At 34.2% G+C, this 12,380-nt stretch overlaps 1 protein-coding gene across 5 annotated transcripts; it reads left to right on the forward strand.

Moving 5' to 3' along the window:
• Nucleotides 1-428: 428 nt before the first annotated feature.
• LOC145639104 (uncharacterized) lies at nt 429-11,099 on the forward strand. Of its 5 annotated transcripts, none has more exons than XM_081690259.1 (10): nt 549-746; nt 1,986-2,037; nt 3,062-3,135; nt 4,187-4,288; nt 4,940-5,080; nt 6,692-6,743; nt 7,236-7,309; nt 8,265-8,354; nt 9,909-9,948; nt 10,884-11,099. In XM_081690259.1, the coding sequence occupies exons 1-9, from the start codon at nt 622-624 to the stop codon at nt 9,925-9,927; spliced, it is 729 nt and encodes a 242-aa protein (XP_081546385.1). In that variant the 5' UTR covers nt 549-621; the 3' UTR covers nt 9,928-9,948; nt 10,884-11,099. The 5 variants fall into 5 exon arrangements, with proteins under 5 accessions (XP_081546387.1, XP_081546385.1, XP_081546384.1 ...); XM_081690258.1 differs by having other exon boundaries at nt 10,897-11,099; XM_081690257.1 differs by lacking the exon at nt 9,909-9,948 and having other exon boundaries at nt 550-746; nt 10,897-11,099.
• The last annotated feature ends 1,281 nt before the right edge of the window (nt 11,100-12,380 follow it).

Consider the following 12,380-nt stretch of genomic DNA (forward strand, 5'->3'; position numbering starts at 1 on the left):
CAAAATAGAGAAGAATAAGTGCCCCGTGGTGACGGTGGAGATGAGGATAAAGAATTGAAGAGGTGTGCTTTTAGTGAGAAAGATGAAAAGTTGTGCCAGAAAATAACTGAACGAAGAAGAGAGAAAGAGGTTAAAAAATAAAATTAAACTCATACTTGTATGCTTTTGACGTGAGGGCAAATAGGTAAAATGACTTTTTTAAGGTTATAAACGTCCACACACTGTTAATAAGAGAAAATTTCTACTTTTTATATAAGAAGATATAAGATAGGGAAATAGTATTATATACGGAGTACGAAGGAAATATAATATTGATGAAAATCACTCCAAAAGTAGGCTCATGCCTCATGGAGTCATGGACTCACGGTGCAAATAAAAAGAAAATGAGGGAATATTATTTTGAAAGACAATTGGGTTGAAAACTGAAAATTCAATTGTGAGTGGGGAAATCAGTCGGACAGGTCGGCATCTGCGTCAAAATTAGCAAGCGTGGCATCACCGTATCCTCTCATACGAGTCGTAATAAAAATGATGTACAAGACACATTACCAACATATCCGTAACATACATATATAGCACCTTAATCACCAATAATGGCGAAAACTTTCTCGAGCTTCAACAATGGCGAATCCTACAGTCACGTTGTTGAAAGCAGTCTTCATCGCATTGGGAAGCGTTATGGTTGCCACTCTTATCTATACTATCGCCATTGATGGTCTTCCGTTTCGTAAAGACCTCCTTTTCCCGTAATTTTCTTTCTTTTTTTTTTTTTTATAACTTTGAATTTGTTATTGCAATTGACACTTTGTTTTTCAGTTGATTTCATGATGATAGTTTAATCTCTGTGTATTTTGTGATTACTTAGTTTTCCAGCAATTTTGAATATTGATGACAGTTTTTACTGCATATTTGTGTATTTATGATTGTATTGGAAAATTTAAATGATTGTTATGATGATGTTCGTGTAATTTGAACTAGTAATATGACAACTGAATTGAGACGGCGTAGGCGTGTTGTATTGTGTAGCAATAATGATCAGTAGCATCTTCAATAGGGATGTAATTCAGTAGTTAATTTTTGCAGAATCATTGGCATTGTTTGGAAAGTGGCTTTTGTTCAATTGGTGTAATCAAATAGCTGAAAAGTATGTCCAGTAAATGGCTTAGGGAGCCAAATTGAATAGGTTGCGGGCGGCTTTGTAATTGGCCTTTTCAGCAAAAAATGGAAGGTTGGGGGTATAGTGTTGAAAGTTCTAGTGTAAGTTTACGAGTTTGTAGTCAGAATTCTTCATTTCATATGCTAAATTGCTAAGGTTCGTTCGTTACAATAGCACTCTCCTAGTTGAGTAATAAATTTTGCTTAAACTTCGTCGTAAAGATCTTTTATGTTGAAATTTTAGGTAAAAGAAAGTTACTTTGGGTGGAACATCCTAGATCCAACTATTGGAAAAACCAATGTTGATTTGTAATGCATTGTGATTGTCGTAGAGAGTTGCTTTGTAATTATAATGGAAGTTAGACATCAAATAACGTCTTAATGGAGGCATTTGGAGATGGCCTTCTCTTTTTTCTAATTGGTAAATGATTGGGTTTTAAGAAACTTGATATTACTGGGCAAGAGCTATTGGTTGCTTTTCTATGGAAATGTCAGAAAATGATGCTGATAGGAACCTAGGGGGAACCTAACACTGCCTTCGATGGACCATTCGTTTTAGACATTGAGCTGCATTTCCCATGCCTAGGGTGGGAGCTTTTTTAGCTGTGTTGGGTTAATATTGTTGTTGTTAGCTTTTATGAGATGCAGCAGAACAAATATGTTACAGAAGGTGGGCATTTGCCTCAGATGCTTGATTTCCCTGCCTTTACTTCATTGTTTTTGTTTAAATATCCTGTGCGGTTGTATTCTTTTTTCCCCCTTTATTTTTCCATTGATTAAACTTTGGCTGGTGATGATTGCTAATAATCTTTTTTTGTGATCTTCTGCAGATGGATGGCAGCAACTTTGGTGGACTTCTATATCAATATTTTTGTTTTGGCGGTATGATATGTACATCTCATCACTTACTGATAAATAGGCTAAAACCCCAAGCTATTCCTCATTAATTATTACAGTTGCACATGAGATCTTCAAGTAAGTTTTCTGTTATTTTCATTGTCATGTTTAGCCAACCTTTCACCAGATGGTACCAGTTACTTTCGGTTTGAATGATTCTATGTTGAAAGGGCCAAAGGGGCTTGATTGCTGTAACAAAAAAGTAATAAGATTTCTAAAGGTTTGGGATTTCCATCATCCGTTAATGATTTATTCTAAATAAACGTGAAATTCTAGATTACTGCAAAAAATCTGGTAATATGCAAACATTGTATAACAATTTGCATTGGGATTTGAAATGTTTAATAATATTGTACTCTACATAAGCATTAATCTGTGCAGATTGTACACATGCTTTATGAATGGCAACATACTCTTTATTAGAAGAACCTTAATACTGTTTTTTCTTGTTCCGGGATTTGGCAGGCAGTTTTGTTTTTTTAATGTGTGTGTGTGTGGGGGGGGGGGGGGGGGGATTATATGACCTTCACTCCTGAAACGCCATCCCATCAGACTTTGTTGTTAGCAAATGCTTAGTTTGGTAAGAAATAAGAAGTGCCCCAAAGGCCCCCAATTGTTTGAAGTTCACCCTCCTGCCTCCAGTAATAGGGTTTTTGGATCAAATTCTGCTACCGGGGTGGCGGTGTGTTAAGGTGGTGTTTTCATTCTGGTCATCTAGACCATTGTCAACAAGCCTCTACATTATCAACAAAAAGCTTCTTTTTTATTCCCCTTATATTCAACACTTAGAGTGCAACATCAGACTAATTTTGGGCAAGTTTATAATCTGTGTAACTAGATTTTCCTTGTCAATGCACTTCTTTTTTTAATTTTCTCCTTGGTCTAAGAGTGACAACTGAGTAACCTGTTTTTCATTTCTGCTTGATATCTGTGTAAGTGTAACTTTATTTTCCTTTTCATGATTGACAGCTGCTAAAACTCCATGCTCTATTGCTCTTTGTTGAATTAGGTATGGGTTATCTACAAGGAATCAAGTTGGCTCACATCAGTAATCTGGGTCATACTTCTGGTTTGTTTTGGAAGGTATGTCTTGGTTTATCTGTTCTTCTCATATATTGTATGCCCAGGCCGGCCCTCTGCATGTCCAACGTGGGACATGTAACAGGGCACCTAACAAAATGGGGCTCCAAATTAAAGGCTTTGATGTATCTAATAAGGAATATTTGTGGCAATATTGTATCGTATTTTTGGTAGTAGCCTAGTGGTTTTAAAATGTAAAACCAAAATCTAATGCTTAGGTGGTCAAGGGTTCAATTTTTTATTGCTATCATTTATTTATTTATTTATTTTTTAAAAAAAAAAAGTTTTTTCCTTTTTTCACCCTTCTTGTTCTAAAAGAGAACCTATCCCAAATAATCAAGTAAAGAATTTTAGAATTCTACCCTTTTTTTTTTTTTTTTTTTTTTTTTTTCAAGTTTCAATATTTGACATAAATATGTTAATATTGCTCATTTCATTTTTTAAAATGAGAAATAGATCGAGGGTCTAATTAGTAGCATTGTTCTAATACGTCTATAAAAAAAAGCAAAAAATAAAATAAAATAAAATGTAGTTACATTTATTTTTATTATTTATTTATGGACCAATCCCTAATTTCTTGCCATAGGACAGGGCCCCCATTATTATTGGGACGGGCCTGTGTACGCCTTCCATCCAATTTCAAATATCTTACCTTTATTATACCTTGCCACTTCAATTGTTTTGTACAGTTCCCATTTACAAAAGTTATTGTTTTGGTTGGTGAGGTTGTAGGGTTGCAATTATTTTCTGGCAAGAGTTGATATATTGAGAATGCTAAAACAAAAAGACCCAAGAATTTACATAGAGAACCTAGTCCCCTTATTTAATGCGGCTGGAAAAATTCATTACTCCCTTCATCCCTTATTTAAAGTCCACTTAAAAATCTGTCAAAAAATATTTGGCTTTTATATTAACTGTTAAGTTGATATATTAAGTTTGGTTGTAGCGTAGTTGTCTCATACTCGTATTTCTCTTGTAGATCAATTCTCTTCTAGAGAAATAAATAAATAAATAAAAAATAATCTGCTGTTGTGTTATTTTTTTTCCTTTTCAGTATTACTACTTGTACATACATTGCCATTCAATTATTCAAGCTTTCAGCTGAAGAATCTGCTCATGATCCTATGTATCATCTTTTATTGCGACAGCAAGACAAGTGAGCTAAATCTTCTTTTCTTATAAAGAAAATAGTATTATTACTTTTTTTTTTTCCTTTACTTTGCGGGTTTCATTTTCATTTCATTGCCAGAATCCATAGAAATATCAAATATGTCAGATTTTGATCCTGCAGCCACTAAAATTAACCTTGGCTATGGGGAAAATTTCGATAGTTCTTTTAAGATATGAATTTTATTCTGTGCTTGGCTGTAGTTATTGCCCCTATTTGATTTGATGTTAAGGGTTATTTTCAGGCAGCTAGTATTAAATTGAATATGGACATCAGATATCAGTGTGGCTTCTTCCTATCTGCACCTCAATTCATTCGTATCTCCTTGTGTTTTCTGTGTTAAATCTGTTCTTATTCTTCACCATCTCCCTTTTCTCTGTTATTATACCCCCCTAAATCTTTCCTTTTCCATCTTCAATAATAAATATCAGTCCCCACTTAAGGTAGCTAACAGCCTAACAGTTTAATCTTTGATAAAATTTCTGTGAAACCATTTAAGGAGAGATTATACATTATGAAACAGGTGGAGTTGCAATCAATACTCCTATGTGAATTGAAGTTGTGGCTTTTTTTTTTTTCCCCAGCTATTGTCTGAGAACAAAAAACTAACTCTCTATATACGGGTATCTTCCTCAACAGGAAAGATGCATTTAGTGGAAGCGCACTTCATTTGATCGCCGCAAAAGTTATTTTCAGTGCTCTAGGCTTCCTTATGCTTGGAACCTTGGTTTACACTCTTATAACTAATGGTTCACCTTTCAAGAAGGAGCTTCTTGTACCGTAAGCTTCTCTCATTCTGCCAATATATTCTCTAATTGGATTTTCCTAACTTATATTTAATCTGAATAAGTAATATGACAATTTTAATAGAAATACTTAACTCTATTATGAGGTGTCTTGACGTACTGTAACTTGCCTCTGTGCTTTCTTCTCAGCTTTTGGGAATAGAGCAGTGACTTATTTCTGCTTACCATTTGACTAAACTCATTTTCTTTACTGTATCTAATATAAACTAATATCAGCTTAATGAATCATTCGTTTGACCAATTCATTGATCACTTTGGTATGAGAGGCATTGTTTTCTATGGACCCATGTTAAAATAATGCATCAGATGACAAAGGTTAAAGTGAGATATTGGAGTTACTAATTACCAGTGCAAATATTTTTGGCTGAGTTATTTCTTCAGTGGAATAATTTTGGCAATAGAATAGTATGTGTGGTAGAAGTTATTGTTCCTTTTGTTGAATATATTAAAGTTTTAAGCAATGTCATTTTTTTCTTGGAGTTCCCGCTTTCCTACGGGTTAGGTGTGGTGTGTGGCTGTGTGATAGAGGTCGCAGGTTGGTCGTGGAGTCAGCTTCCTATCTTTCTCTTGACCATGGGTTGGGTGTGGAGCTTGCAGCCCAACTCACTTGTGAGCTCCCTTTTTGTGCGCTGGAATCCCGTTTTGGTTGATAAATCTATTTTTCTTGAATTGTCTTCATATCTCCCTCTTTATGAACATTCTGATAATCATATTAATTAACATTTCTTTTGATGGAGGTTAGTAGGTTACTTCCTTTTGTATGGTTATTTTCTCTGTCTCATTATGAATAATAGGTTATGTATAATTAATTATTGCAATTACGTTTAGCATGTATTCTTGTGTATGTTGCTTACAAAAGAATTAATCAAATTCCTCTCAAATTAGTTGGCACATCAGAGTTTTCCAATATATCATCTGATTTTGAGACTAGAAATATGTACACAATTCAATCTCCTTTCTACTATTATTCTCATTCTTCTCCTTTGTAATATTTTGGGCATAAATTTGTGTGACTTAAAACACTCACCCAAAATTGCTTGTGTGAGACTGTGAGAGTGTGTTGTGTGGACCTTAGGAAACAAATCGGTGAAAACTATTTGCACCCCAGTCGCACCGATTATCACTTTCAAGTTAGTGGTTCTTAATTGTCACGCTAAAACATCTTCTCAAGTTTTGTTTCTTATGTAGCTTTGAAACTCTGTCAACACTTTGTCTGTAAAAGGATCTTTGTGTTAGAAGTGTTGAAGGAATGTAAGTAAATAGCTCATAGGTTGACTAATTTGTCATTGCCCTGTCTTTAAAGGGATCTTTGTGTTAGAAGTGTTGAAGGAATGGAAGTAAATAGCTCATAGGTTCATTATTTTGGCAATGTCCAAATTGTCAACACCTCATCCTCGAAAGTTTTGCTGATATAGCCTCTTTACTTTGTCCTAAGGATAACTTTAAGGAATACCGTGTAAAACCTGAAAGTTGTGTTGGCTATTTGGTTTTTCATATTTATAATAAAAAATTTATCGAAATATTTTTTTTTTTTTGTAACCAATTGCTATTGTATTCTGAATGTAGAATTTTTATATATATGCAGATGGATGGTAGCAACACTCATTGATTTCTACATCAATGTTGCAGTTTTATCGGTACTGTTTCTTCATCTCCTTTGTAAATGTCAAACATGTAATTGGTTTTTGTTCTTCTCTTGCTTTATCTTAAATATTTCTTTTAGATATAATATAATTGTCCAATGATCTTGTGCTTAATGATGCTTCCCGTCATTAAGGGACTGATTTTCTCCAACTGTTAGATTGATGCTATAAGTCAGTTGGGTATTTAACTGATGATTGCATATGAATGGAAATTATGCCATTTTTATTATAGCCTAATTGAGTGGCTTGAGTGCTTGACACTTGCATAGGTCTTAAAATGTTTCCAATCATCACTGGCAAAGTGGCAATAGGTCTTGGTACTCCTCCGTAGGAAGACTAGGAACTGAAATTAATAATATACATGTCCTTTTCTTCCAAATGTTCTCTCATATTGTCCCTGGATATAACCAAAGCTGATGCCATTGGTCAATATCAATTTTTTTTATGCAGAAACATGACTGCCACTTCTGTTTCATGTGATTGCAGATTTGGGTTGGCTACAAGGAATCAAGCTGGTTAAATGTAGTCATCTGGATTACTTTGTTGATATGTTTTGGCAGGTAAATTCTCTTAAGCTTCTTGTTTCCTTACACTTGTAGCTACGGTTTACATTACCTAAACTGCCTCGCTGTTGTATTCTGTGTGGGTTTTTCGTGCAACCTTTAGCATTGCATATTCTTATGGATTAAGCTGATTTTTTCTTTTTTAGCATTTTCTATGATACATGGTGATTCACATCATTACTCACTTCAATTTTAATCAGTAGCATAAATATTAGCAGAAAGGCCTGTTCTGTTTTTTACATAATAAGTGCTGCTGCGAAACTTCTCCCAACAAGAGCTAACAAATTCTTATGTATAAATTGATATACACCATCTGATGTTGGCATAGATAATCAAGAAAAGACAATCGATTGTTCCATATCTTGTATTGCTAAAGCTCCCTAGTTGTTTCTTGTTTTGTATGGTTAATTGCTTGATTTCTCCCTGGTTTAGAAAATGTGTACATTGGTTAGAGTCTGCTATTTTTATTCACCTGGCTCCTACCTTGAATATCTTTCTCCTTATATATGACAAGCCTATTCTTCTTTCTATGTAAATGTACAAGCCTGATAATTGGTTATTATGTTCTGCCCTGTGTTCCATGGACCATGCCCATATACATACTCCTGTTCTATTTTGAGGTGAGGGGGTGTTCAGTGTTGCATAAGATCATTCAATCTTTGTCACGCTGATTTTGTCACAACTAGAGGTACACTATTTTAAGATAAAGCAAGGGAAGAACTCAATCGATTTTTGTAGTTCCCTTGCTTTATCTTAAAACAATCTCCAACTCAAATAATCATAAATAATCTCTAATTCAAGTAAACACCCTCTTGCATTGTACCTCTTGCTTCTTTATTGTTAAACAAGTTGAGGAACCTTGATAACTTTATACTTAAATGTGAACATGTGCTATATATATATATTTTTTTTTCTAATTTTAAGCAACTTATTACATCTTCCTGCTTTTCAGCATTTCGACCTGTGGATATGTCGTGCGGCAATTTTTTCTGCTCTCTCCATATGATCCCTTGTACCTTGTTCTGTTGAACAACCTTCATAGGCAAGTCTAATGTATATTTTTCATATTTTCTTCCAATATATCTTATTGATGTGCTGGCGAGAACTTTGTAAAATCTGCTGTCTTTATACTATATTCTATTGTTACTGTTGAAATCATCCAAAATGTTTTTGGGTGTGATGGTAGGACAAGCAAGCTGGAAACTTCCTTTGTCATTCTATTTAATCTGATTTACAAAAAGACTATTTAGTATCAAAGGTTGCAATAATATACTAGACAAATAGCAATTAAAGAGGAATGGAACTTTTCTGATTATATCTCTCTATGAATACTTGTCAGAGTTATATATCGAATGTTCTGGACCTTTGCTAATTTGTTTTGTCAAATACTTTTGCCATTGGCATAATATGGAGTAAATCATTTGAATTGAGTGGATAGTGTTAGAACCTGGTTCATGTGCATACTTCGGCCTATTCTTTCAGCCCAATGATGATCGAAAGGATCGTACTCTGGTAATCTGCTCTCCTTTCATAAATTATCCTGAATGAATCAATCAAGCTTCTACCTGAGGCTGGGTTCTAAAAGATTGCCCATCTGTCCCAAAATTTGCTAAATTCATTATACCCCTGTTTGCTTAGCAAATTTTATTGAAAATTTTCACTATTTGCTATCCATATATATTTTTATCACTTGTTTCATTGTTATTTAGAACTCTTTGAATTCTGACATCTACATCTAGTAATGAAGTGTTTCATTTAGCAACCAAGTTTGATAACAGCTGTTAGCCTTTCTGTTCATGTTCTATAGTTACTTTTTCTTGATAGTAGAAAACTTGCTTACTTGAAGTCATGAACAAGATGCAAGTTCAACAATGCAATGCATTTGGAAGTGCTACTATACATATCTTACTGGATAAAATGGTTTTATATTTTGGAACTGTTTTCGTCAAAGAAATTCATTCATTTAATAAACATAATGGCCACTAGATATAAGGAATAGCTTGGATACTAGAAGCTATATATATATATATATATATATATATATATATATATATATATATATATATATATATATATATATATATATATATATTTTTTTTTTTTTTTAAATGTCTATGGTAACGTCTTGAATACATGCTGGTCCTTGTTTATGCTTCTCAAATGTTTGACAAACGGATGGGGTATGCTCTGGGTTTGAGATACCTTTGAGCTTGTATTAGTATTGCCAAATACTGAAGAGAGAAAACTGCAGAACAAAGATAATGTTTTATGTTAAATTGCTGCATTATTGGATTATTTTATCTCTACACCACTGTCTCTACAAACAATCTGGATCACTTATCTGCCAATTCATGTTGGAAAATTTTCAGTTTATATGAGAAACTTATAGAATCGATGGTTTCAGAGGGAAAAAAAAAAAAAAAAAAAAAAAAAAAAAAAAAAAAAAAAAAAAAAAAAAAAAAAAAACATGTGCAAACACTAGTAAATACTCATTCTTTCAAGTGGTGTATATTATTTATGTTTAATTAAGGTTGGAAAGTGTTTCAACAGGCAGCCTAATATTTATACTACCATCAATTCTTCTACTGTGTTTGAGGCTTTTGCGCAAGGAATAAGGGTTCTTGTATTTTTCTGAGGTATATTTTTACTCACGTACTAATCCCAAAAGCAGATACTAGTTTCAAACTCTCCTTTTTACTTTGTTTCTCACTGGTGGGAGATTGAAGTAGTTATGGAAAGCTAAGAGCTATGTCTGTGTAATGCACTCTATAACATCAACTATACAGAACAAATTGAAAAAGGTTAAAGTTCTAGAAAACATGGAAGGGGATGTAAGGTAACAGCATAGGTGGTTAGGTGCATGCCCTGTCTATGATCTTTATCCAATTGGGGATTTCTAAAAAGCAAAAACTACATGAAAACTCAAACAAGCTGTTTTCTGGTGGATAGTATTGATTTAGATAACTATGATCTGAACAAACTGCTTGTTTTCATGCCTGGTAAAATCTGGCTACAGACGTTATTACTGTTTCATTGTATGAACTATGATGTAACTTGGTTAGCTGTAAATTGGTGATTTATGCAAACTTGATCATAAGTAGCCAAGTAGGGAAATACAAGGTAAATTAAGCTCTCTGCATGGTTCAAGGTGAAGAGGGTTGAAGATTGAAAGGAAAATCTGTACGCTACTGTCATTAGGTTCTTTCATGAAGATTTGCTGCAAGAAGTCAGAAGGGATTTCAATTCGATGAGAATCAAGAAACAGAAATTTTTTAGGCATCCTTTGATGAAAACTGATCCCTTATGTTGCCTAACAAGTAACAAGACATGAAATACAGGAAATTATTTAAAGTACAGCTAAGTATGTGGTCTTGAGCGAATCGCTCCCAGCCTTCTGTTTCCTTAATCCATAAATCAGCTATAACTAGTATTTGAACAATACTATTGATACTCCTCTTGATGTATTGCTCGCGTCTGTGTCTTTCCCATGATTTCTTCCTGTCAAATTTTCAGTAATGTTATTCATCTTCACTTTAACCAACAATAAACAGAACTCCTTACTGTGTTGAAGTTATTTGTGGCAGGGCAGAAAGCAGATATGAGACGACAACAGTATGGTAAATCAAAGTTACAGGCAAGCTTTTCTACCCACCTTAACTGCTACGGAGCACCAATATTCTGAAAGACTTTGAATTCTCTCAGATTTTCATTTGTATTCCAAAGTGTGATACTCAAATTTTAAATATGTATCTCTATTATATTAGTGAAGGGGATGTTGGAGTGAAAAGTTGGTTCCAAAATATAGAGCCAACCTGTATGACTTAACTCGAGATTTGATTTTCACCCAAAAATGATAACTTGAATTCAATCTAAACCTTGAATTAACCTAACTTAGGTTGAATCCAACTTAGTCAAAAACTTGAAATCAACTCAACACGAAGTTGGCCCAATCTGAATTTGAGTTGATTCTAAATTTGTTCAAATATGTGATGACCTAACACCTAATAACTTGAAATAAAATTGATCAAATATTTAAAATAATAGCTCAAGTGTAAATTAACCTTGTACCATATCATCCCCTACAGTCCTACACAAGAAATAATTTCTTTGGCGGTTTTTTTTATTTAAAAAACTTTTTATTTCACGTTGGTTTCTGCAACGCATAATTTCAAGTGTTTATAACTATAACTACCAATTTGTAAAATTGTAAGCATTTGATATTAAGATAGAACAAATCGAGATGGATCTAGCAAAATATATGACTTTTTTTTTTATAAAATTATTCAATCTGGTCAAAATAAAGTATAAGAATAATGTAAAAAAGAGCTCAAATATGCTAGAGACAATTAAGTCATAAAAACTCCCTCGAAAGAAAGGGTTTCCCTCCTCGAAAGAAAACGTATCTCTGCTGCTCTGCTGCGAGCGGCTTTCCTCCGTTATGGTTGCGTTGACTCTGGTGATGACCGATGACTTGGCTGAGAAGTGCTCGACCTTCCGGATTACTGATGATGAAGGAGGGTTAATCGATTTAGGTGATGTAGAATGTGCAGAATCGAATGAAAACATCGACCTTTTGCTGACTGGGTGTTTGTGTACGTCTAGATCCTATAATGTCGAAGCCTTCAAAAGAACTATGCTGAAGATGTGGGCCCGACTAATGATTTGATGATTAGGGTGATTAGCTTGAATTTGTACGCATTCCAATTCTTTCATTGGAAGGACAAAGAGAAAGTGTTGAAGGGAAGGCCTTGGTGTTGGGAGAATAACTTTATTGTGCTGAATGAGATTGAGGGGAATGAACAGCCTGACAGTGTTGATTTAACCCGATCTCTGTTCTAGGTTAGAGTCCTTAATTTGCCTTTTAATTGTAGGACTGATGCCTATGTTAAAGCCCTAACAGCGAACCTTGGCGAATTCTTGGAGATCCTTTTACTTTTGGTGTGGAGGGGAAAAAGAGGGGCAAAAAAGGTTGGAAAAGAGTAGTTAGAGGGGAAGGGGAGGGAGCTATGGAGCTGGATGAGGGGGGCAATGTATTAATGGGGGGACAGAAAAGGAGTGGGGATGTGAT

This window comes from Chenopodium album, chromosome 7, assembly GCF_948465745.1.
Source record: "Chenopodium album chromosome 7, dcCheAlbu1.1, whole genome shotgun sequence".
Classification (NCBI taxonomy): domain Eukaryota; kingdom Viridiplantae; phylum Streptophyta; class Magnoliopsida; order Caryophyllales; family Amaranthaceae; genus Chenopodium; species Chenopodium album.